The sequence below is a fragment of the Diprion similis genome, chromosome 10 (assembly GCF_021155765.1).
Source record: "Diprion similis isolate iyDipSimi1 chromosome 10, iyDipSimi1.1, whole genome shotgun sequence".
In the NCBI taxonomy this organism is placed as follows: domain Eukaryota; kingdom Metazoa; phylum Arthropoda; class Insecta; order Hymenoptera; family Diprionidae; genus Diprion; species Diprion similis.
Window position 1 is genome coordinate 2,184,133 of NC_060114.1, and position 27,685 is coordinate 2,211,817.

The following is a 27,685-nucleotide window of genomic DNA, read 5'->3' on the forward strand; positions in this document are numbered from 1 at the left end:
TTTGTTCAATTCACAATTTTAGAAGTCCACAACAAAGCCAAAAAATCCTTCGTAGGGACTTTTGAAACGATTAGAATTAAAAGTGAAGTAGTGTCAAATTTTTTCAAAATGTTCGTATCTCAAAGTTGACTTCCTGAAACAACTTTGAAAAAGTAAATTGAACATCTTAGAGATGCCACTGTCGCCTATAAAATATTTGATATATTCAGGTACATACATGTAAACGATACTCGTTCATGCAAGATTGACTTTTATTTCTCCGTCGTATAATTCCGGCGTACATATTTCTCGTACAGGACTTTCTTAACTTATCAATTTCACGATGACGACGGTATGTTACCAACGTTTTGCACGCGATAGTTGTTGATTATGAAGAACTTCTTTTACCGGCCTAGTCAGTTACTTGGTCGATAATACGTGAAACTGCTAATACCCCCGGGCCCACCCAGGCCCGCTGAACTGTTACGAAAAATAACTATTTACACGATTTACACTCAGTGCAATCAGTGGAACACGCTATACTCGTCCATATTGGATACTTCGGATGCGTTCCGAAATTAGTTGGAGGCGCTAGAAAACTCCCTAGGACCGAGGCAGAGCTATCTACAAATTTGAAGGCGCAAAAGAGATAAAAAATTATTGACAGCACTGGGAGCTAATATCAGAACGGACTCTACTACTTACCTCTACCCTACCCTCCGTAGTCTATGCTGATCGCGAGCGGTGAAACGCGATCAGATCAGAGCCGAATTTCATATTTTCATTCCTATATTATTAAAAATCGGAACCGTACGGTTTCCGATGTCTTCAAAAAGTGCTTAGGCGAGGCCTGGATAATGGCAGCACACAAAACAGGCGGTCAAAGCGCCCGGAAGAAAGTCCAGGTGAGTACGGATGAGGTCGTATAACCAAAGCTTAATGAAAACGTAAACAAATCAAATACTAGATGTTAACACGGACAGGTTACATTTACCACATATTACTATGTAACTTGCTCTCCTACACCGTCATTGCTCCTCGCAACGATGTCATTGCGTTACATTGCTTATTATCGAATCTTCCTTTCCTCTACAACGGTAAAAGGTGTCTATGGTAATTAGAGACGAAGTTGAACGCAAGCATAGAGCTGGCGTCAACTCACTGCAGTATGATCCAGTATCGCACAGGCTGTATTCGGCGGGAAGAGACAGTATAATTCGGATATGGAACTGCAAAAATCTAAAAGAACCGTACATCCAGTCAATGGAACATCACACCGACTGGGTAAACGACATTGTGTCGTGTTGCGGAGGGAAGAATTGTAAGTCATAGTGACTTTTTGCCATGTTGTCTTTCTTTGATGCTTTCAAATTTTATAATCTCATTTCGCTTTATCACTCTTCCCAGTGATATCAGCTAGTTCGGACACGACAGTCAAAGTTTGGAATGCTCACAAAGGCTTTTGTATGTCCACATTACGTACGCACAAAGATTATGTAAAGGCGCTCGCCTATGCCAAGGACAGAGAACAGGTAGCCAGTGCCGGATTGGATAGAGCAATATTCCTGTGGGACGTCAACACTCTCACTGCTCTCACTGCTAGCAATAATACAGTAACCAGTAAGTATGATCATCTGAATCTCGCTCAGATTTCTGTGATTGACGCAGTGTTTGTAGCCACAATATTCTAGGGATATTGTGTTTTGCATATTTATCAATGGTCCTCAAGTTCTAATAAATTTAAACGAACTAAAAATGTTATTTTCAAATTCCAATTTGCTGAATCAAAAATGAGTACAACATTATTTTGAAAGAATATGAAGTAAGAGTTCGTAATTTTATAAACTATGCATACATAGAATATCTGAAACTCAGTAAATTGTAGTGAAGTAGAACATATTCACACTTTGCAAAATCAACTACTTGAAAGCAGCTTTAAATTTCAAATTGCTTTCTAATAATTCGTTACACTAACGTTAATAATATTAACCTTGTGAAATAATTCCAACAAATGCGACTATTTATTTAAACTTACGATTCCACATCGAACACACGGCAATTTTTATTCGCATTAATTCAAATTTAAATAAATTAGATTGTTCAAGCATAAGCAAATATTCGCAACTTCCAATAATACAAACTTATTCGATTTTTTGATACACTGAAATTTTAAGATGTTGTGACGAATTATTCTCAATTCCACTTTTCTAATTTGATTTGGGTTACTGGGATTAACATGTTACAGCAATACGAGGGTGAAGTTGACAATGCTAGTGTAATGAAAAATTTGATGAGAAACCCATTATTCAATAATGTCTGTATTGTTTGAATAATAGGTAGGGATAAAAATGTTGAAAGATCAGAAAATAGAAGGATTACAATGCTATTCCTCCATCTTCTTTGACCACCTTTTGCATTTACTTGCTAACTCTTCCACATTCCTTACAGTAAAATTATAGTCTCCATCCTGTCCTTTTTTTTCCATTCAGCCTCAAGCTATTCATTATCGCTCTTACTCTGCTAATTCTATCCCGAACTATTCTGAATTCTTGTACTTTTTGAGCACTCGAACTTCTTATCCGAAGTTACTTCTATTCTACCTCTATCAGATACAAATTTCAACATTCAAGCAATTCTCCTTGTTCAACTGGGTGACCCAGTACCTGCGGACCACCGGGCACTGACTGATTCCTTGCAAAGAAATAGGACTAAAATTACTCTTAAAATTTTTTTTTCAAGCATCGGTCTTTGAGTTAGAGCCGTTTGAAGTTCATCAATCACGGTGCGCAGATAGGGCCAGGCGCACGAACCTAGCGTCAGGCTAGTTTACGCTGCATCGGGCTCAGCTACACTAGTCTCGCACTTGGCCCGCGCGCTCGGTCCCATCTGCACCGTGATTGGTGGAATTCAAACGGCTCTAACTCAAAAACCATTGCTTTAAAAAAAAATTGTCAAGAGTAATTTTAGTCTTATTTCTTTGCAAGGAATCTGTCAGTGCCCGGTGGTCCTCAGGTACTGGGTCACCCTGTATATTGAATTTCCTCACCATTTCAATAAAGCATTTATACATTCAATCATAAACCTTTCTTATATCAGTTCTTATTCTTTTTTCCATTCTTTGACTCAAGAGTAGCGCCGAGATCAGATCCAAAGGTACCCGAAACCACATTTCGGGTGGGTATAGAGACGTAATGATAGCTGCTCGTCAATCCCTCCCTCTATCCCATTACAACAATATCGAATTTTCAGAAACGCGAAAATTTATTTTTGTTTATGGAATTTCAAAATGTTGAAAATTAAAGTAAAAAGATGTTAAAATATTGAAAGCCAAAGTATAGAATCGTTAGAATGAATGGAAATATAGTTAGCTGAAACAGAATCATCGAAAGTCTGATAATTCTACATCATAGTGTGCTATACTTCACCTCCTTACATTTTCACTTTCCTTTATTTCGATTGTCTACATATTCAATTTCTATGAATGAGATTTTCCAGTCTCTAACAATCGGATATTGTGTCTCATCTATGTTTTGATGTTCCTACATTTTTATCCCCATCCATTATTGTTGTTCCAGGGTGTCTAGCTGTCAGGGAAATCTGGAAAATCGGGGATTGTCAGGGAATTTGCAAGCCTGTAGAAAAACTGGAAAATATCAGGGAATTCGAGCATGTCTCCTGGAATTGTTGTATTTTCTTCCTCACTAGTGTACGATTCTTTGAAATGTAGAAAATTACTCTTCGTGAGACAATTGAGGGGGTTAGTGTGAAAAGGGTATAAGCGACAAGAAATATGGTTTTTGCAGGAATTTTCAGAAAAAAGTGAGTTTTTTTCTTAGCAAAGTTACATTGGAACGGGTCCTGGAGAATGTCTATTTTCGTCTGGAAAACTGGATAATGTAAGGGAATTTGTTGTGTCATTGACGCTAGACACCCTGTGTTTGTTGTTTCTACAGTACAAGATTTTATATAGATTTACAGAATATACCACAGTTTGAAATTGCTGTTATAAAAGTGAAAAAGTGTGTTACCTGAATTCTATCTCTATTATTGGCTATTTTTAACCAGTAATTCCTAATTTCTAATGGATCAACTCATCAAATTTTCCCACGATCCTATCGAGTACACTGAAGACTTAATCTTACATAATGCCAAAAGTTGATTTTTTTCATGAAATCATTTACAAAGTAGTTGGTGCATCCTTTGCAACTTGTAATCTTGCCATTTTAATTTTTGTCATTCGCTACACTTGCTTCAATGTTTTTCAACGTCTTATTGCAGATACTGACCTCTCTTGATTATCAATATTCATTTATGATCATACTACCCATAATGGAAATACTCATACTCGATATCTAACCATTCTTTTTATCAATATTGGCGAACGTCTGTTAATTATTTCATCAATAATTAAATTACAGCATGTTCAAAAGTAGAGAAAAAGTGTTGCAAAATGCAATATGTTGAAGCAAAGAGTCAGGAAAAAAAGCGTAATCTTGATTTGGGAAATGAGAGGAAATGTTAGGAAGTTTTCAAAACTGAATTGAGGACCACTCTGTAAATTATCTAAGAAAAATCATGAATACATGTACACGTATTTTATTTTATTTTACAGCATCCTCGTTAACAGGAAATAAGGACTCTATTTACAGCCTGGCGATGAATCCTTCTGGAACAGTGATAGTCAGTGGGAGTACCGAGAAAGTGTTGCGTGTCTGGGATCCCAGGTCATGCGCAAAATTGATGAAGCTCAGGGGTCATGCGGACAATATTAAAGCTTTGGTATTAAACAAAGATGGTACGCAATGTCTTTCCGCAAGCTCGGATGGTACCATAAAGTTATGGTCTCTTGGCCAACAGTGGTGCATACAAACTTTCAGGGTACACACGGAAGGCGTTTGGGCTTTACTAGTATGTATTGTCTTTCACCGCAGATTGTCATTATCCCACTAGAGAATTTCATGAATCCCGCTAAAATTGTAAATGTCAAACTCATCCAGGTTTTTTTTTTTTTTATTGAGTATCGATTTTATAAAAATATCTATTATTTGATTTGTTTTCATGATAAATCAACTGCCAATAATAGATGCTCTCAGTAATGATCCACAAATAATTTACCACTGGAATGTGTGATCAATTTTAAATCAGCAAATTTCCTGCTAAAGACATGGAATTACCTTATAATCAAATTTCCCACCAGAAACATGGAATTATTTTATCATCAGATGTCGCATTAGAGTCACCGAGTGGTCTTTAAATTGCTAAATTTCCCACTTAAGACACCAATTTACCTAAAATCACTAAATTTTTTGCTGTCCGCAGTAAATGGATAAATCTTCATGAAAACCTTGCAAAACAAACAAATCTTGCAGGAAAATAATTAAGACGGGAGCCTGCTTTAGAGGTTTCAAAAAATCGATTTTTTCGAGGATTTTTTTGGGAAAAAAAGAAATATCCGATTGAAACGAAACTTTCAGGGTTTATTGTTATATGTTTAAACAGTCTTCTCAAATTTTTTCATTAATAGACCGGGGGATAGTGACAGATTTTGGGACGTGATTATACCCAGTATGCCTTTCACAGGACACTATTATACGTATATTCCGATGATCATAATGAGGGAATTAAAGAGTCGTCATGTGTTCTTCATATTAAAAAATGATTGATGATTTGTGCGCGAATAATGTGTTTTTCCTCAATTTTACTCCGTATGCCATGTGGTTCGTAATGAAGTTCGAAATGAAAAACCCTTGGAAAACCATTGACATACCGTTAGGGTGCGCCCAAAGGGCTGAAACGGTCACGTGAACTCGTACGTGAATCAAAAATTCTTCCGTGTTTCTACACAGGCTGCCACTGATAATTATACAAGGTCTCGTTGTGAAACTGCGGAAAACGAGATGGCATATCGTTTGCGCATGTCCAAGTACTGTTTATATTTCAAAAAATGGGACACACTTACGAAAGAAATTTCCGTGATTTTACCCAGTATGCTATTTCGTTTTCATAAAGTTTGCGATAACTTATGATGAACATGACATTGGCATACCGTTTGAGAAGGTACAAAGTAGAGGCATACGCAACAAAAATTTTCCGTGTTTCTACTCAGTATGCCCGTTCGTTTTTGATGTACCTAGGATGTATTGAAGTGGAATAAAAAAGGCATACCGATTAATGAGGTCCAAGGTTGACGAACATAGAGAAATTAGTATTTTCGGGTATGTGAAATGACTAATGGAGTTAATAATATTATAGGTATGATAAGTAATACACGTTATGCTGGTATAAAGCAGAAAACATCTTTTTTTTATCAAAAATCGAGAGTACATATATAATTAAAATCAAGTTTATAAGAGGGTCCTGCGGCCACTGCCTGCGACCCAAACAAGATAGGGGAATAGTGTCGTAAGTGTCGTAGTGTCAAAAATATTTTTGACATGAAAAACCCGCACAATTTGTATGCCATTTCCATTTTAACAAAGTATATTACTAAATATAATTATAAGCCAAGCGGCATACGGGGTAAAAACACGGAAAAGTTGTTCATAAGTTCGCAACTGTGTTTTACAATTTTTCATAATAAGAACCCGCACGGAATGTATGCCATTTCCATTTCAACAAAGTACATTACTAACTTTAATTATAAACCAAGTGGCATACTGGGTAAAAACACGGGGTTTTTTTTTTCTTACGTACAACTTCATTTTTATTTTTTAGTATGACGAACCCGCTCAACTCGTATGCCATTCCACATATAAGAGTTTTAGGATACAAATTTCATATTACAACTAATTTGGTACTGGGTAAAAACGGAAATTTCTTTCGTAAGTGTGTCCCATTTTTTGAAATATGAACAGTACTTGGACATGCGCAAACGGTATGCCATCTCGTTTTCCGCAGTTTCACAACGAGACCTTGTATAATTATCAGTGGCAGCCTGTGTAGAAACACGGAAGAATTTTTGATTCACGTACGAGTTCACGTGACCGTTTCAGCCCTTTGGTCGCACCCTAACGGTATGCCAATGGTTTTCCACGGGTTTTTCATTTCGAACTTCATTACGAACCACATGGCATACGGAGTAAAATTGAGAAAAAACACATTATTCGCGAACAAATCATCAATCATTTTTTAATATGAAGAACACATGACGACTCTTTAATTCCCTCATTATGATCATCGGAATATACGTATAATAGTGTCCTGTGAAAGGCATACTGGGTATAATCACGTCCCAAAATCTGTCACTATCCCCCGGTCTATAAGATACATGTCATATTATGCCTGGTACAATCATTTCGCCGAGGCGCTTCGAGTGTGCATTTGTCGTGCGGCGGGAAAGATGCAGGTTGCAATTTTCATCTGAAACAAAGAATCCAAAAAAAATTTTATTTTTCATTAGTATAGCTTCTAGTTACACCAAGAAAATTCAACAAAAATTGAAAAATTCAACAATTTTTCGCAAATTGAAAAAAAAATTCACTTTGGATTGTTTAAAAAGTGGGTTAATCTTAACTTTCTTAAGGTTTTTTAGGTTCAACTAGAAGAGATTTTAATCCCGAATACAATCCATTTTGTCTCGTTTCGATAGGACGTTTAATTTTTTCCCTATATTTCCCGCCAATTAGGAAAAATCGTAAAAATGAAAAACCGAGAAATCGCGCGTCAAAGTTTTCGTATCTAAAAAATCGTAATTTTCTTGAACTCAACGCATTAATATGCTAATCAGCGATTCCTGGTCCATAGAGTTGCCCTTCAGACTCTACAAAAAACTGGTTTTCGCCCAGATGTTCGAGTCTGCGGGCTCTTCTGGCCTCTACTTGAAAATGAAGCGCGCCTGCTTTGTCGGGTGACGCGCTCCTTGTCGGCTCTCTCGGCGAAATTGTTGCATTGCTGTTCAATTTTCAAATCTAGTAACTTCATGGTTTTCAATGCTGCACTGTACCCTTCATTGAACATTCCTCCAGCGATGTAAGCAGCAATCTCGACGATTTTAATGCCTGAGTGAAGGTGTTTAGGTGTCATGCGCCACACAGTAGAATTGAACGACTCGTTCGCATTTTGTGTGTGTCCACCCAAACACCTCGTGAGCAGCTCGTCCTTAGATAATTCCTCGTACACAGGACGAATGTGCTTCTCGACATGTTCGTCAATTAGACGTGGTGGATGTTTAAAAGCAGCCAGGGTGTTTGTCGCTTCAGCGATCCGGCCGCTTGTATACATGCTCAACGCTTGCTCACTATTTCTTCTGTAACTCCGAAAATGTTTCGAATTTGCTCCTGAAATTTTAGGGGCACATTCCTGGATAGTTTAGAAACACATTTATGCAAAAAAAAATCGATTTTTTGAAGCCTCTAAAGCAGGCTCCCGCCTTAAGTTGACGATACTGCCCATTCTGTCCGTTTGATTGAGTCGCATTCTATGTCAAAGTATGACACCATATCAAACATAAATTTGCAATTAAAAACTGAATTTGCTACATATTATTTTTGCATAAAAATTGTCTAACCCAATTTTCTTTCCATGATATTGAGAATTTCGCATTATCCAAGAACTTTTGTGAAGAAATATTAAGGGCTGGCATTGATACCAATCATTTTCTTTGAACTGCTTCGAAAAACGCAATACTTTGGCTGTATAAAATAGTCATTTCTTCTAAAAAATCACAGTGCCTCATACTACGTACGGCATTCACGATAAAATAGACAAAAAAATGAAAGCGAATATTCGAAACACAGTTTGAAAAGCTACAAAAAGTATTTCAAGCTTTCATAAGTGTGAACTTGACATAATCCTTAAAAAATTTACACGAAATTAAAAAATCTGCAAAGTTATCTTGTAATTTTACTAATCTCTTCAAAGACATTGAATTTGTTTAACATCACCTCAGAACGAAGGGTACGACTCATGTCAAATGTTTATATCATTCCTCTACTCATTTTCCATTGACTGAATCTTGGGACACAATTTTAGGCCACGGATACATTCAGTCATGTGATATCTGGAGGAAGAGATAGAAAAGTAATAATGACAGAGCTGAGAGCAACTGAGAAATGCACTGTTATATGCGAGGAAAATGCTCCGATCCTTAAAATGGCTATGACACCCGATCAGAGCAGCTTATGGGTAGCAACGAGTGAATCTACCATAAATAATTGGGTATATGAAAAGGAAAAACCTTATTTGGGCCTATCCATCAACTTCTTGATCAGTTTTTTATGATAAAAATTACAATCTGGCTGCAATTTGCATATGTGTAGATACGATTCTGTATACTACACGGTTATAAATACACTGCAATATGAAAACATTCCAATTTTTAGGTAAAAATTTCGACTGTTCTTGTCGTCAACAAGTAAAAGATCTCATTTTTGTAAACATATCTGATGTTGCGAAATCGTCCGAATGCGAAATTCGTTCTGAGGCAGACCTTCATGAACTGCTAAGGAATATGATTGTCGACTTCTTGAGTCATGTAGATTCGAAGGCTCAATAAATGAGTTGTTTTTATACTTTTTGTGTCAAAAAGTAAAGATATTGAAGTATATTCTAAAATTTTTTTAGCGGGTTGTAAGTGCCAGGGATTTCGAATTTTACCTTATATCATAGAAAAAATAAAAAATAGAATTATTTTTTGTGTAAAAGCGTATAAATTTTTTAGTCAATTCTGAAATTTCTAGTGGACCGAAAGTGGGATCATCAGTTGAGTCGGTAATGTTCCTAATATAAAATATATTCAGAAAATGCGAATTCCCTGGAATGTTTCTACCATTCCAATGATTTATATTTCACACCACTAAAAATTTTGGGCTTTATTGAAAAATGTCTACTTTTTTACGTAACAAAATGTAAACAGTTGTTTACGGCCTTTACATATACAGGACTGATATAATTGAAGAGGGGTGTGTGCGTGTGGGTTTTTTTATTGTTTAATTTTTTTTCAAGTCCCAAGCATCTACCTTTCACCTCAGGGTGACTTTCACACTCGGAAAAGTAGGACTTTTTTAGAAAAAAAAACAGATGAGGTCGTGTAGTTTTTCATCACAACAGGAACTGCTGAAAATTCGAAGACTAAAATCTAGTTAAAAAACGTGATAAAATTGATCAACGAGTCTTTCGTAAACGGTACGGCCAAAAAATTGAGGCATTTTTATAGCACAGTGCAGGTTACAACAAGGCCAAATTGAAGCTAGCTAAAAATATCAATCCTAAGAAGCTGGACGAAAGGTGGTGGATTGGTCCGTTTACAATTGTGCGTAGGTTCTGTCATTTTTTTCAACATTTTTTTCTGATCTGCAGACAATTAGTCAAAAAGACTGGCAGTGCGGTGACTATTGCGAAGACACAATGGGAAGTGGAGGTGGTTTAAGGACTATGGGACCACGTAACTCTGAGCCTATGCAAAAAATTGTAGGTGGTGCCGCAGTTAGGCATTGCCATGTCTTAAATGACAGAAGACACGTTTTAACCCGGGACACGGAGGAGAATGTGGCGCTTTATGACGTCTTGAAAGCTGTCAAAGTCGTTGATCTTGGACGAGTAGACTTTGACCAAGAAGTGAAGAAGAGAAATAAGACTGTATACGTCCCTAACTGGTTCAATGTCGACCTCAAAACTGGGGTAAGTTTTTAATTACTACCTGCACTTTCATAGAGAATAAAATATTACTTTGCATAGTGATAGTGATTTACTTTTGTATAGCAGCCAAAACCATCGCAATGCTTGAGCAATTTGCTCAAAGTTTCCTGTGACCTGACACTGAGTGACTATCGCAGTCTGTGAACCGATACTAATAATGCTTTTTTAGCTTGAACGAATATCAAATCCCTTGGACTTCGGCTCTGAAATTCAAATGAAAAAATATTCCGCATGCAATCACTTGACAATTCTCCAGTTTGGTTTCACTGCCTGTAGAATTTGAGTTGTCTGAAGAATGAGCTATATCTTTGATTGTCCGATAAATCATTTCTGATCATTATTTGAATCCGTTTTATCACATTTACTGCAGGATTATTCATTGTGGTTTACAGATGCTGACAATACACTTGGGCCAGGATGAAAATGATTGTTTTTCTGCATGGGTGTCTGCCAAGGAAACGAACTTGGCTGACAACGATGCTGTTGACCAAAAAGGTATGAAATACTGCTGAATTCAAAATTTCGTGTCAGTAGTATGTTGCATTTTTAGGCTCCAACTTTTTATATTCAAGTTGTATACGATGCTGTCAAGTGTCTCATAAACTGACATATGATACAAGTTTATCTTCAACTTTTAGTATGCAAATAAGATTATTGACTAAATTCGTAACAACTTTTACTTAAATTTATGCGGAAATCTTCAAATATTAAGCCACATCCAACTGGAATTGAATTTTCAACACTTTTAATATTTTTTCTATTCTAATCGTTTCGGCGAAGTTCTGTTACCATTTGGCTTCGCATTTTAACCAAAGCTTTATATACGATTGTTTCTCATGTTCCTTTGGTTTTTAATTCTCAAAGACTTCAAATTTTTGCCAACCTGAAGATAGTACTTTAAACGTAAAGAAACAGTCTTAGAAAATTCACCAATTTAAAACTTGACAATAACTTTGAAGGTGTCAAATTTGTCTTGGTTCATTACAGTTTACTGAATTTCATACAATCCGAAAGTTGAAAAATACCGATTTTTCCTAACAGGGCATCATTACATCAATTATGCTAAAAATTTCAATTTCATTCTTTTTTTTTATACCGTTTGGATATTCTGCTTATGGTTTAAGATTATTACAGTCTACTCACGGTTATTCAAAACTTTGGACTCTTGAAAATCAAGGACGGACTCTTGAATACGAAATTCATCATTTTTCATTTATTTTCACTGTTGTTAAAAATTCGGAATTTTCAATGAGTGTAGTTTTCCGAGACACCAATCTTTGAAATTTCTAACATAAAGTTGACGAAACATTTGTTTCAATTCGTTATTCCATAACCCGAAATTCATATGATACATGGTGCACACTTGGATAATGGGAAGATGGCAAGAACCCAATAATAAAACGTCGGGGGTTCTGCTGCCTATTAAATATCATAAATATCCAAACTTCGCAGTTGAATCTATAGTTTACTTGGTGTGTGAAGAATTGTGGTTTAAAAGTGACTTCGTAAAATTGCTACAAAAGAAAAAAAAAACGAGTTTCCGCAATATGTGACACAGAAGTATGGAATATGTGACACTCATCTAGACATAACCTCCAAGTGTCAACAGGGAGCAGCGTTGCCAACTCCTCTAGAGTAAATTATCGACGCAGGGCCGTGAAATTATGGTACTTTTATGGTACAGTCATCAAACGAAATTATTGATTCAGGACCGTAAATTATGGTACTTTAAAGCCCTGTATACGCGATCAAAGCTTTTCAATCAGGTAAATAGAAAGAAAAAAATACTCAGAGTTGACTCATAGATGAGACTTGGATTGAAAGGTTGGATCAAACATTTTGGTGAATTTATTTTACATGTCCAGAAAAATTGAGAATATGATAATATTATCTGATATGTAGATCATAAATTAACTGAGGTTATATGACCGTGTATCAAGGTTTCGCGAAAAAGCAAGTGTAGCGCAGCGGACGAGGTTTTCAACTGCGACACAATGCGACACAGTGTCAATATTTCTGGTGTATTCCTTCGCCCGGATTGGCCGCTTACGCCAGAAAGTTGACACTGCGTTAGATTGTGTCGGTATGTGAAAACTCCCAAATAACTGATGAAAAGTGTTGCGCAGGTCCCCGTTAGGGGTCGAGCTAGCCAGGCTGAAAAAAATAACTAGGAGCAAGTACCAGATATGCAAAATTATGGTACAAAATTATGGAATTTACTTCGGTATTCAGAATTATGATATATTTTTTGAGTATGATACGCGTGGTATGGTACATGGTACAGATGATTGAATTAAGGTACGATTCCATAATTATGGTACGAGTTGGCAACGCTGACAGGGAGGTACTGATCAGCCCCCTGGCACTGAGCCCAAAATCTTATCCACTTAACGTCGCCAGCCGCTACGTGGCGCTGGTATTATTCCGCGCTGCTGCCGCTATGGCCCGTGCAGGGTGTTGGTTCGCGGGGGGGGGGGGGGGGGGGGGGGGGGGGGGTTACTGCCAGCGCCACGTAGTACAAACTGAATGGCGCGATCATAACCGGACACAGCTTTCTATATGAAATACATAGGAGCGCCAGAAGGCTGGTACTAATCATCATTCCCTGCCTGATTTGGACATTACTAAAGCAATTCTTGCATATTACGTAGGTATGTGCCCTTACCTACCCCAGTCAAGAGCCAAATATTAAAAGTTATGCCAACATAACACGCAAGTAAAAGAGAACAGCAAAGACGCTATGGAAGATGGGAATTTTACTCTCCTGGCTGGTGGGAAAAATAAATTTCCTTGAAAGAAAATTTACTGCTTGTGGAATCTCATTTTCTCAGGTTACGAAAACTGGCAATCTGGCAAAGCAAGTCAAAAGATAATGGACGACAACCTTAATCGAGTTAACACACCGTATATAATTACATAGTATAGTTGAAAAGATAATATAAATAATGTTGAGAAGGAAGTAAAGAAAAAAATCATTGGTTCACAAGCTGCAATGACTAAATACAAAAAAATGAATAAGAATAAAATTATTTCGAAATGCGCTGGTGGAAACGAAACTAAGAACATTATGGAACAGCCAGGGCCAATGACCAGTATGAGGTCACGATCGACAAGCCAAGGAATCCTTCGATAATAGTTATAGGAATTGATAAAAGTTATAGGAATTGGTGCAGATTGCGATTATGACAACGACTTATTGGGAAAGGAAACCATCGAGAGAAAAAAGTTTTATGAACAGGGTGAATCAAGAGTGCCGAATGTACATAGGATTAGGAAGATAAACACAAAGTCGCAAACGGCGATTCTTGAAGTAAACGAAGAACTATATTGTGTCCTGATGAACACATAAAGAATCTATGTAGGATGGCAAAGTTGTAGAATAGTGGAAGCACTCAATCTGATCGGATATTATGAATACTGCGGCTTTTTCCAATTTTCTCAGAAGCGCAAAAGTGCAGAAAAGTGTTACAAGTTACAGGTGTGCTGGTGGGCACGGGGAATTTAACTGTAACGGTAGCGTAAGTAATTTTATGGTATGTCTCCCTGCAAATGAAAACTGTAACTTAGGACACAAGTCATAAATGTACTGAAGGTGAAAAACGTGGCTCGTATTTATGGTTTCCCACAAGAGTGATCAGAGAGATGGATTACCCATATAATCCCTTAGGAAAAGACTGATATGAATTGATGCACACCACCAAGGGTAGCAGAAAAAGTGCAGACGCTATCACCAAAAATCCTTAAAACATCTGTGATAAGTAATCTGGCTCAATTTAATGTTATCGACGATTCAGTTTCAGACGACAGATTGTTTAAATAAAAGCTGCCAATCAGGTAGTCACAATTGTGTGACGAAGAAGATGGTGAAAGTGGTATTGGTCTTTTTAAATGCCAATCTTATTAAAGTAAAAAGAATCTGGATTATGTACCTGAATGCAGGAGTTTGAACAGCAATTTTGAACAAATATTCATGCTCTTCAAAGCTTAGACTACACCATTTTTGCATGCAAATCGTCGGAGCTGCAAAAACGTTCAGGAAAAAGGAGAGGTGACCGTAGCAGACGTGCTAGACTTGTGCCTGTGCTCCAGGTGTCGGCGATTCAAGCCAAGTCAGGGAATCGGTCGCGAGGATCTCTACTAAACTGGCAGGAAAGGTTAGAGATCAGAGAAGTTTTGAATGCTTCCGATGCGGTCGTTCGGGTCACATGGCTAGTGATAAATCTTATCCAGCCAGGAATAAAGAATGTACGAAGTGCGAGAAGAAAGGTCACTTCGCGAGTGCCTGTAAAACGAAAAAGATGTCTGTAAACGAGCATGAATGGCAAAAGAAATTAAATAAATAAAACAAAAAGAAGTTGAATCGAATGAAGATGGTCTAGGCGAATATAACAGCACAGAGGACTACGCGTTCGCATTGACGGCGAGGGATGAAATTAACAACGTGATCGAGAAGAAGGTTTCCGCTGAAGTGAGTGTAGTGCTAATGGACATCGCAGTCGACTCGGGATCAATATTATAAGTTGTGATACGTGGCAATGGTGCAAAAAGCATGGTATAAGTTGTGTTTTGGAAAAAAGGTCCGATAGAATAGTTTTTACATATGGTCAGAAAGAAAAACTTCATTTTAGTGGAGAATTCTGTTATTCTCTTAAAGTGGGAAATAAAAAGTCGAAGATGAGTTTCTAGTTGTTCGTGGGTCAACAAAATTTTTGATGAGTTATCAAATGTTGAGCTACAGATAATATAAATTGCACATAACCTCAAGTAGATAGCATTAGAGGAGTTGATGCCAAATTGTTTAACGGCATTGGTAAACTGAAAGGGTTTCAACTGACGATTCCGATCGATGAAAAATGCGTACCGATAGCTTAGCTAGTCAGAAGACTGCCATTCAAGCTTCATGATCATTGAAATGAACAAATAGAAATGCTCGAAAAGCTCGATATTATTGAGAGCGTGGAAGGCCCGGCCCCGTGGGTCTTGCTGGTAGTTCTAGTAATTAAGAAAACGGGTGAAGTACGAATGTATGTACATACATTGACATGAGTAGGGTAAATCAGGAGGTCATGAGAGAAAAAATCCGCTTCTTGTACTCGAGGATGTATTCAACAAAGTAAAAGGGGCAGAATGGTTCAGCACGCTAGCCATAACGAATGCATATCATCAGATCTCGCACTAGATTGAATTTAATGAAAAATCCTGCGAGATTATGACATATGAGACGGAAGACAACCCTAGCGACATTCTGAGATAAGTCTACTTACAAGCTGCAAATGCGGACACGTTGTGTCTATTTCCACATTTGACTGCGGGTCTGACATCAGAATCTGTATTATTCGAAATCTTGCATAAATCTCTTGTCAGGTGGCAAAAAGTTACTGTCAGGGAAGATTCTGTATTGACTTTGTAGAAAGGCTTGTCACAGAGTGTTTTCCTCAAATTTTTGCAACTGAAGGCAACGTTACCAGGGAGTCTGTTTTGATACAAAATGTTCAAGCTCATGTTCGGCATCAGTTGCGCACCGGAGATGTTTCAGAGGATTCTAAACCCTTTAAGGGAAGACCCTACTGAAAGTCAAGACTTTGACATTTTTTCTCAAATCGAAATTCCGTTTTTATTGTATGAAAGGACCTGAAAATCATAAGAAAATAGATGATTGAACTTGGAAATTCGCTCAAAATTATAGAAGTTATGCCTTAAAATATAGTATAAGAATATCAAACTTCGAAACACTCTCTGTGCATTAAAAATGCTCGATCATATTCACATTCGTATCTCTCTTAGGGCACCAAGGCTAAAAAACCCTAGTATGGAATTTCAGATCGAAACACTAGTCTCTTAGAAACTGTAGTTCGAACTTGACATCTCAAATTTTGAGCACTTTCATCGTTCCGAGTATCTGGAATCATATGTTTCTTTTGCACTATAAGGAAATCGACACTAAGGTTTGTGTACCGGGTGGTCCGTTTTAATCGCCCTAGGCGAATATCTCGAAAACTACAAGATATACAAGAAAACGTTTAATATAAGATCTGAAGGGTTTTGAGGGGGAAAAAACATGGTGATATGTGATACTTGTCGATTTTGCCACTTCCGGCATCTTGCAAGTAATTTCGCATTCTGGATAGGGAACACATATTTTGCATACGAGCAACTGATAGCGGGGTTGAAGACAAATTCGAATGTGCAACAAAAAAAATTTCATAACATTTTTTTTCCGATTCATATTAGTCGCTCATCTTGCTTTCAGCGGAACGTAATCAAAATTTGTGTTTCCCATCTAGAATCCAAAGCTACTTGAAAAATCTCAGAAGTGGCACGGTGCATGAATTGAAAAAAGATTTCATGAAATTTTTTTATAAAAAAAGAATTTGATAAAAAAAAATTTTTATCTATTGCATATTCGAATTAGCTATCAATCTCGCTAGCTAGCTTCAATTTCGCTATCAGTTGCTTATGTTCAAAATATGTGTTTCCTCTTCAAAATCCGAAGTTTCTTGCAAGATCTCGGAAGTGGCAAAATCCAAAAATCGACACGTATCACCATTGTCCCCCTCAAAATCCTTCAAATTTTGTATTAATCTTTTTCTTGTATCTCTTGTAATTTTCCAGATATTCGCCTGGGGCAATAAAAATGGACCACCCTGTATAAGGTATGTGCGAAGGTTCATGCCAAATTAGAACACAATCGCAACACAACCAAAAAATATAGTTTTAAGTAAATCGCACTTTAGTGAATACTGAAACGAAAATGACCAATTTGACAGAATATCTAGTCCAAATAGAAAAAGAAGTTGAATAATCATATTTTGTATGTTAGTCTGCGCTGTATCAGATTAATGCTGTTTCTTCTCAAGTGATGCTTAGACAAAATCTTCTGCCATCGTCATTTCCGAATTTGCATCGCATGATACATAATTTGGAAATGAGTACTCAAGCAAAATAATAGTGAGGGCCACTTCAATATCAAATTATGTATAGTAATGAGATACAAAAATTAACAAATAATTTGAAATATTCAGTTGGCTCTTGCCAACACGGTCACAGTTACTCACTACACTTTCAACCGCCTGACCGAACAGCTGTTAGATACTAGTGTTACTTTCTGAGAATGACGTTTCGAGTTGATTCTGATTCAGTATGTGATTTAGGTTATACTCTTGACTTATGTAGGTGATATATATGAATCGCAGAAATCAGCTGATCAGCTCCTCAGGTCTTCTCGTTCGCAAAATTCTAACAATAAGAGTTTGTTATATTTGGCTCGTGCCAACCATCATTATGCGTGATTAAAATAATTATTGATGACAACACTTGGGTTGAATACACATTTATTTACACAATCTCCTTCAAGTTTTCAATTGTAGGGTTTACAATAGTTATATAAATTGGTGTTAATCACTTATCACAGTCACAAACTGTTAGTAAGTCACAGAGGTTCTGAATTATTATTCTATGACTTCATTCTATGATTTCTAAATCTCAATCCTATCTCTAGTAATCTGTTCGATAGTTCGATTTCTTGGTGAAAAAGTAGGAAGAGTTCAAAAGAGTCGCGGTTTCTCGCTGGCCTAGAATGATTGGTTGAGTGTATTTAATCATCTGGGGGTAAGGTTTCTGATTAGTGCATGAGATAGTGACGAGGCGTTTACCTCGCACATATATGAGGGATGGGGAGGATAGAGACGAGAGACGAGGGAGAGAGAGTTCACGCGTCTGAGTCGTGGAGAACAAATATCGAGCTTATATTTTCTTGTCTCCGGAGGGGCCTTAAAAACTAAATAACAAAAGGGTGGTCTCACGTGGCGGCCGGTCACGCCCCGGCCGATTAGCGTGAACTTATCCTAAATGTCTTAAAACTAATGAGCGCGCGCGTGTTTGTGTGTGTGTGTGTGTGTGTGTGTGTGTGGTTGGCGGGACGAGTGTAGGATGAGTGTAGGGAGGGTTTTGCGAGCGTGCAGAGATGAGGTGGAGTGGGTGGAGGAGGAGGTGAAAGACGTCGGGATGCAAGTCGGCGGTTGTCCGGGTGATTAGTGCGGTGGTTGTCTGACCTTCTTTCCTGAAGTAGGTTCTGGAACTCTTCGTTGTTGTCCTCTCGGACTTTGGCACATGAGTGACCACTGTGGCCGGCTGGGCGCGTCTTCGGGTACGCCCGGGCCGGTTCGGCCGTGTTCAGCCTCGCTCCGCGGGTTTGGGGCTTATTGTGACGTGCGCGCGGTGGTGCAATGTCACAAGATCTCGGCGGGAAATTAGCGCCAGATAGTTGGTTTAGGAAAGAAAGCGGAGAAACGCTAATTGGTCGCATTGTCGTTAATACAAAGGTATTATATTATATACAATACAATATCCCTGGTTCTGAGAATGAAGGCTTATCTACCTTTGAGCTATCCATGATTTCTCTTCCCACATTCCAGTGTTCAGTCTACTCTACTATCTCAATTAAGTAATCAACTTTACAAGTTTAATAATAGGCATTTTTTCGATATCTATCACGGGAAAAAAGAAAACAGCAAAAAACAAGATTCACTACCTGAATTTTTTTACTTTCTCGTTCGATATCTCAACAACGATGAGTGGTAGGTGAAAAATGTATAGGATCTAAATTGTAGAGCGTAAAAAAGCAACAAAAAGTAATCCATCAAAATTTTCGTATCTCGACGGAGAGCAGAGTTGTTGCAAAACACAAAATTTACCCTTTTTTCAAGATGGCGGAAAATGCACATAGGAAATTGTGGTGGATAATTTTAAGTTTAGCTTTTCTAAGCCCCGCCCTACACAATATCCAAAATTCACCTTGTTCGGTTCACTTGCATTTCCAAATGTATATCTTGACTGGACTATGCGAACTATCACGAAATAACTACAAACCATTATCTATATACCTACCATTAATTTTAACTGTTTTAGTTCGGAATAGGATAGCCTCGAGTGGTTAGATATTCATTTCAACAATCTAGAATCACAAAGCCAGCTCTTCCGTATCTGACAGATCATGACAGATCTCTATCAGACCCCTGACACTGGTAGATAAATGCGGATCGCAAAATTTCCTCGCGGCACTGTGGTGTTGGTAGTCATGCGCCAAACATACATATATGGGACCTTCTTTTATAAACCGGACAAATTTGGTTGAAAATTGACCGACACATTTTTGATTCGGCTGAATTTTTTTTGTAGGGCTTCTATATCGAAAACGAAAGAGATACGTATTTGAGGATTTAGTTTTTTACATATTTTGAAAAACAGAGAGGATCGAAAATTTGAGAATCTGGTGATTTTCGGCTTGTAGAATCATTTTCAAAAATTCATAACTCTGGTTCTATTTGAGCTAGAAAGTTATTTTTTTTCATTTGAACGCTAAAAGAATTAATTTTAACGAAAAAATAGTTTCTTCGAAAATTATTAACAAATTCCATATTGTTATAAGTAATTAAAATGTTTAAATCGATTTTTAACAATTGCCCCCACATCGTAGCGAGTTCTTACTATAATTATCGTATTCTACGTCAAATTTTCTATCAAAAACGCATTTTCAATTGATGGAGAAATTATTATTACTATTAGTAAAAAATTAACTTGTCTAGTGCGCAGGTATCTATTCTATGCCTCATTTTCTTACCTCGTATCGTTTTTCTCTGTAATATAAATGATTATTCTATATTTTAATTAAATAATATTGTTACATATGAGGGTGTAATAAATAGTTAGGAGATTCAAAAAGACTGGGGCGGTTTATTTAGGACAAAAGTACAAGGAGATGTGTCGCTTTTAAAGTCCGTTAGAGGAATGCCAGAAGGATCCTCATTGATTCCAAAAGACGACCGTTGTCAGGAAACATCAGATCTTTATTTTGATTAATTAAATCAATACACATATTCGAAGGGGGAAACCGTAACAATAATATTTATTTGCAAATAAGGCTTTATACAAAATTGAACGAAAAAATTAACAAATAAAAAATGTTATTGTAGCAGATAAAAAATTAATTTATTAAGATTTCAATGCGTTATTATTAGTTAATAAGTACCAGTCTAATATATATACATATACATATATTAGACTGTGTCAAATGAAGCGACTATTTTTTTTCGGTCCCATACGAAAATTAGGTCGTCTTTCGTAAAAAAGAAATTCTGGTAAAGTTTCAGCTCGCTATGTCCATTTTTCAGTTAGCGCTCGCGTAAATAAGAATTTCTAGAAAAAAAAAAATTTCTTTTGTTCCAACTTTATATTCCACAACTCATTAAATATGATCGATCAAAAAAAGATCAAGGTGTCATTTTGTAGGGAGTTAGTCTCTACAAAAGTAACTTATGATTGAATTAAAAAAATCAGCCACTTTTTTCTGGAGCCAATTAAACCTATTTTATTCCAAAATTTACATTCATATTTATTGTTAAACACTTACAAAACAATATTCGTATGTATAAAACTCATTGATTTAAATTTTTTACGAAGCTTTATGATCGAAAGAAATATTTTTTATACTTTTGTTACGGTACAGGGGGACGGCAGTCCATGTACCCACCCGATGGTGTTGGTTCGGGTGCTATTTTTGTAGGTTCGTAGTCGTCGCCGTTTTCGTTCAGGGAACGGAAGGGAAAGAACAGTAATTACAGAATGATTATAACTTTTATTTTGATTTGGAAATTGAGTGAAGTCGATGAGGAGTAGTTGAGACAATGGTTTTGGGGAACGGAAGTTGAAGTTGAATGTAAGAGGTAAGAGCGTTGGAATAAGAGTGAGTCTTTTGCATGAGAAAATGAGCGAGGATACAGGGTAGAGGGGGATCGAAATAGCAAGGTAAGGGCGATAGCGAGTGGTGTAAGCCAAGATGGAAATAGGATGACAAGATATGGAGTGTGGGAATGGTAGGTAAAGACAAGCGTCGAGGAAGGTGGGAGAAACGTGAGGCGGGACGTCGGACGTAACAATTTAAGTAAGTAAATTAACTTAAAGCTACTTGTATTAACGATTTTCGTAACAAAACTTTTCTTTTGTTGTGACATTTTTTGCTTTTACCTTTCTGTTTATCTTTTCTGTGGTAAAATATTGTTCATAATAATTATTTTAAGATTGCAATACTACTTATAAATAATTCTTATGTTCTTCATAAAAATATATGTTAGAAATAGTCGTGTACATACATTTATATATTTATATATATTCCCGTATTTCTATTTGTGTACCATCCGACGACTTTTTCTGAATACGTTTATTCTACCTGACTGTCTCTTTGTATACACTTGCTCCAGTTGTCGAGTGTGATTCGCGGCATCAACACCGTGTAATCTCGTTGAAATTTATGTATCCAAAATAAGAAACAGAAGAATTGCTCTATTTAAAATCAAACGCAATAAAAATCCCTGCTTCCCAACAATATACCATGTTTATAATAATTAAATACCGAGAAAATATCAATTGAAGGAAAATATCAATTGAAGGAAAATGCGATGTTCTGGCTTTGCAGAAATTTTTCTTCCGATTCTGTTACTAAATTTTGAAAGTTGATAATTTGTCAGGAGAACCTATTACAAACACAAACGTTGTTTACTACAATCTGAAAATTTCTTACGATGGTCAGCAACAACTTGTAGTAAAAACTGTCTCTGTTCTTCATCGTAAGTGAGACTTTCATTATATTTATCTATAAGAGCAACACCTCTTTCTGCGATGTCATTTCCAACTTGTAATAAGTTCTCCTGACAAATTATAAAAAAAAAATCCTGACAACCTTTAAAAAATTAGTTACACAATCAAAATAAAAATTTTCGCAAAGCCAGAACATCGCATTTGCCTTAAATTCATATTTTCTCGGTATTTTATTATTATAAACATTGTATATTTTTATCAAGAAAATAAGAATTTTTTATAAATAGTATTAGAATCTTAAAATAATTATTATGAATTTTTTATTAAAGTTATTTTTGTAGAGACTTTAATTCCCTACAAAATGACACCTTGATCTTTTTTTGATCGATTATAATTAATGAGTTATAGAATATAAAGTTGGGACAATAAATTTTTTTTTAGAAAAATTCTTCTTTACTTCGAGTTCTTCTTCGAAAAATTCTGCGAGTAGCGCTCGTCTGACTGCAAAATAGACATAATATAAACACGCACAAGCGCACACACACACATACACACACGCGCGCGCGAGCCTCACGCGAGATTAGCATACGCTGCATCGGGCTGAGAGGGTATCGTTTCTACAAGTTCGTTTCTACAAGTGCCAATACCTACCAGTTCGATTCTACAAGTTGCGATCCTACAAGTTCGTATCTACAAGTCCCAATACCTTCAAGTTCGTTTCTCCCGAAGAGTTCATTTCTACAAGTTGCAGTCCTACAAATTCGTCTGAAAGGTTGGTTTCTACAAGTGGCGATCCTACAACCAAGCCATTCGTTTCTACAAGTTCGTTTCTACAAGTGGTGCGACAACCGAGAGGTGCGTTTCTACAAGCGACGAGCGGTTCTGTTCGATTTCGTACATTTTAATTTAATTTAATCTAATTTAATTTAATTAAAATTATTTGACCTCCACTTGTAGAAACAAACCTTTCGGACGAACTTGTAGGACAGCAACTTGTATAAACGAACCGTTCGGTCGCTTCTAGGAACGAACCTCTCGGTTGTCGCGCCACTTGTAGAAACGAACTTGTAGAAACGAACAGCTCGGTTGTAGGATCGCCACTTGTAGAAACGAACCTCTCGGTTATAGGAACGCAACTTACTTGTACAAACGAACCTTTCGGTCGAACTTGTAGGATTGCAACTTGTAGAAACGAACTGTTAGGTATTGGCACTTGCAGAAACGAACTTGTAGAAACGGTCCGCTCTTATCGGGCTCAGCTACACTAGCCTCGCGCTTGACTCGCACGTTCGGCCCTATCTGCGCCGTGATTGGTGAACTTCAAACGGCTCTGACTCAAAAGCCGTTGCTTCAAAAAAAATTGTCAAGAGTAATTTTAAAGGTCCGTGCATACTGGGCCACCCTGTATATGGGGACGATCGTGTCAACCTATCAGTGCTGTGTCCAAAATTTGGAGTGACCAAAAAAATCGCCTGAGGGCTCATTTTAAAGCTTAGGACATCTACTTTCAGATTCCGTGTGCGCCTTGGCAAATTCCAATATGGCGGTTCCAACATGGCGGCCAGAAACTTAAGAAAAATCGAGTGTCCAGATTAAAAAGCTTGTAAGAATAAGAATTTGAAACTGGTCTACTTAATTTTCGGCTGTCGCTGATGGACGTCTCTTAAAAGCTGAAGTGGTAGATTGGCACATTTCAATATGGCGCATCCAATGTGGTGGCAAAAATTCCAATAAGTTTGACGAATTTTTTGAAATCGACCGATTGCAATAAATTTCGTATATCGAGGTTTTTGGGGTTGCTGCTTACGAATCTGAGGTCAGATTTCCGAAATTCAAAATAGTGGATCCCATATGGCGGACGATTTTTTGAAAATGAACCGATTTGCACCAAATTTGATAGGCAGGGGTCTTTCGGGTCACTGGTTCCGAGTCTGAAGTTGGATTTTTGAAATTCAATAAAGGGGTTCTAATATGGCGGACGGTATTTTTGAGAAAATAGCCGAATAAGCATGCCAAAAGTGCCCTTTCACCGAACGGATTCTGCCAATGACTAACTGTTTTCTGTTGGTAAATGACTAACCCATGCCAAGTTTTAGCCTTCTAACTCCATTTTGCTCGAAGTTATCGCAAAGAACATGATTTTCAGTTTTTCCGCGATAACTCCGCTATTTCAAATCGAAAAATTTGGCAAAAAATCACAAATCTAGCAGACGTCTGTACACATATCAAGGATTTTTTTCAGATTTTCCGGTAGCAACCTGGACCTTCCAAAACTATTTGAACATTTAGATCGCTCGTTTCCGGTGGATTTTGAAAAGGTACCACCTCGTTTTTATCACAGTATGAACATCTGCATTCATGTGATTTTTCGTAATTTTTTCAGAATTTTACAATTGGTGCAATATTAAAGTATAAATATTTAATTTTATCATATTTATATATTCGTAGAGTCTTAAATTGACGGCTTATGCACTTTGTGAAAGAGGTTATTCGTGCCCTCGCGATCTTAGAGATTATATGGATAACATAAGCCGTCAATTTAAGTATAAATATTTAATTTTATCATATTTATTTATTCGTCGAGTCTTAAATTGACAGCTTATGCACTTTGTGAAAGAGGTTATTCGTGCCCTCGCGATCTTAGAGGTTATATGGATGACAACGCCGAGAGGCTGTCGTCGTGGTTTCTCCCATTTCTCCTGTGCACTGTTTCACCGGCCATAGGCATATAAAATACGAGTAGAAAAGAAACAAAAGTTGAAAAAATAAAGTTAGCCGTAGTGCATGCATCGATGAACATTAGTGTACATACTTTTGCATGTATTTTGATCACCTGCTCCCTTGAGAATTTTATTGTGGCCGTAGCTCAATCGTTAATATGGGAAAAATGAATCAAACTTTTTTCTTTCGTTGATTTCGCAATCGTTTCATTAGGATTCGCATTTTTTGTAGCTCTAAGCTCAATTACAATAATAATATAACATCGCTACATTTATTTATACTAACGACTACATTTTCGTTTATAAACAGTTTTTCGAGAATCTCTGCTGGCCTTATTATTTTTCAACTATATCGTGGGTTTAAAAGAAAGTAAATTATTTTTGCGGTGTGAGCACAAGAACCTACAGTACAATTACCATTGGCGCAGTCACAGCAGTAGCACAATATGCTAGACTACCCTATTGCATGCGGTTCGTACTCGATGAAGCATTCATATGTCTTACTATTTATATGACGCGATCGAACGTGAATTTCAACGAGATTGTCACGTACTTTAGAGTAACTTAGTTTGATCTTGTTACAATCGTCTAACATTCCGGCAAGATATGAAAACAGTTTGTTTCAGCTGGTATGAGCCAGTAAAAAGAGTTTTCAAGTCTTTCTTTCTGTTAACTCGGGAAAATCTGATACCTCTGCTGATGTGAGTTCCTTAAAAGTTAACTTAAGCTGATCGCACCGTTTTTATTCAACTCCTGAGACTAAAGTATGTTTCTCAAGACGTCAATCCTAATTTTCATGTATATGTAACCCTAAAAACCAAGATCAAACTAAGTTACTCTAAAGCATGTAACAATATTGTTGAAGTTCACATGCGGTCGCGTCACATAAATAGTAAGACATATAAAAGCTTCTTTGAGTACGAACCGCATGTAATCAGGTACTCTAGCATATTGCGCTACTGCTGTGATTGCGCCAATGGTAATCGTACTGTAGGTTCTTGTGCTCACGTCGCAACAATAATTTATTTTCTTTCAAACCCACGATATTGCTAAAAATAATAAGACCAGCGGGAGTTCTCTCAAAACTATTCATAAACGACAATGCAGTCGTTAGTATGAATGAATGTAGCGATGAAGAATAAAAAGTAAACATTGGCACTCTCTGCAGATTACTATGTGAGTAATATGTTATATTATTATTGTAATTGAGCTTAGAGCTGCAATAAATGAGAATGCTAATAAAACAATTGAAAAATCAATGAAAGAAAAAAGTTTGATTCATTTTTCCCATATTAACGATTGAGCTATGGTCACAACAAAATTCTCCAGGGAGCAGGTGATCAAAAGACATGAAAAAATATGTACATATCACCTACTTCGGAATAAAACGATGTCTGCGAATCACTTGGTGAAAGGGCACTTTTGACATATCAGTTTTTGATTTTTTTGACAATGTTGCACCAATCGTAATATTCTGAAAAAATTACGAAAAATCACAGGAATGCAGATGTTCATACTGTGATAAAAACGAGGCGGTGCCTTTTTATAATCCACCAGAAACCAGCGATCTAAGTGTTCAAATAGTTTTTGGAAGGTCCAGGTTGCTACCGGAAAATCTGAAAAAAATCCTTGATATGTGTACAGACGTCTGCTAGATTTGTGATTTTTCGCGAACTTTTTCGGTCTGAAATAGCGGTGTTATCGCGAAAAAACTGAAAATCACGTTTTTTGCGATAACTTTGAGTAAAATGGAATTCGAAGGCTAAAATTTGGCCTGGATTAGTCATTTACCAACAGAAAACAGTTAGTCATCGGCAGAATTCGTTTAGTGAAAGGGCACTGTTGCATGCTTATTCGGCTATGCCCTTTAGGACAAAACCGTTGGTTTTCAAAAAACCGTCCACCATATTGGATCTACCATCTTAAATTTCGAAAATCCGACCTCAGATTCAGAAACAGTGACACCAAAAACCTCTGCATACGAAATTTGATGCATATCGGTTAATTTTCAAAAATTCGTCCAATTTATCGAACTTTTTGCCACCATATTGAATGTGCCATGTTGAATTGTGCCAACCTACCACACTCACTGAACTCTATACATACTGGAATGCGTGCAGGCCTATGCTCCGTGTGGCAACCAACGGTAAAAGAGAGATAGTTTTGGTTGAGACCATCTGCGCTTGTCTAATACATAGCGACTATCTCGCATAAAAACATTTACGATCAGAGCAGGAGACGGATATGTTGAAAGCGTCTTAACTAATGTTTGCTGATCAGTGTGTGTATATGCGTGTGACAAGAGCGGATAGCCTCAACCACCAATATCTATCTCTTCCCAGCCCTCACTCCCACCGCGCGCCTTCCAGCATGTGTACAGTTCATAAACCACACCAGTTTGCAAGGGACGTCCATCAGCTGCAATGTAAGCCAAAAATCAACTAGATCGGTTGCGAATTCTTATTCTTGCATGCCCTTTAATCTGGAAACTCGATTTTTCTTAGGTTTCCCACCGCCATATTGGATTTTGCAAGAATTATTCGTTTGTTAAGTTACAGCAAGAGTGAAACTCTTTTCAAAATCGGTGCTTGACGGAATTGACGTAGCTCGGAACGGCAGTGACAAGAAAATAAAATAGAATTTACGATAGACAGTTACTAACAAGAGAGACTGACGTTGATTAACAATTTTCAGAGATCGGTAGCTTAGATAAGAGAATATTGTTTACAGTAGTTGAATTGGATAATTTACGAGAATAA

General features: G+C 37.1%; 1 protein-coding gene across 2 annotated transcripts in view; it reads left to right on the forward strand.

Annotated features, from left to right (window-relative positions):
• The first annotated feature begins 712 nt into the window (after positions 1-712).
• LOC124411079 (WD repeat-containing protein 48) overlaps positions 713-27,685 on the forward strand; it is a 48,026-nt gene continuing 21,053 nt past the window's right edge. For both annotated transcript variants that reach the window (XR_006929638.1, XM_046889947.1), the window contains exons 1-7: positions 713-884; positions 1,084-1,300; positions 1,387-1,599; positions 4,592-4,887; positions 8,950-9,135; positions 10,276-10,596; positions 11,007-11,109. Coding sequence is in view for 1 of the 2 variants with exons in the window: in XM_046889947.1 (XP_046745903.1) it covers positions 837-884; positions 1,084-1,300; positions 1,387-1,599; positions 4,592-4,887; positions 8,950-9,135; positions 10,276-10,596; positions 11,007-11,109 (1,384 nt within the window). In the remaining variant the exon portion in view is untranslated. The remainder of the gene's footprint in view (positions 885-1,083; positions 1,301-1,386; positions 1,600-4,591; positions 4,888-8,949; positions 9,136-10,275; positions 10,597-11,006; positions 11,110-27,685) is intronic.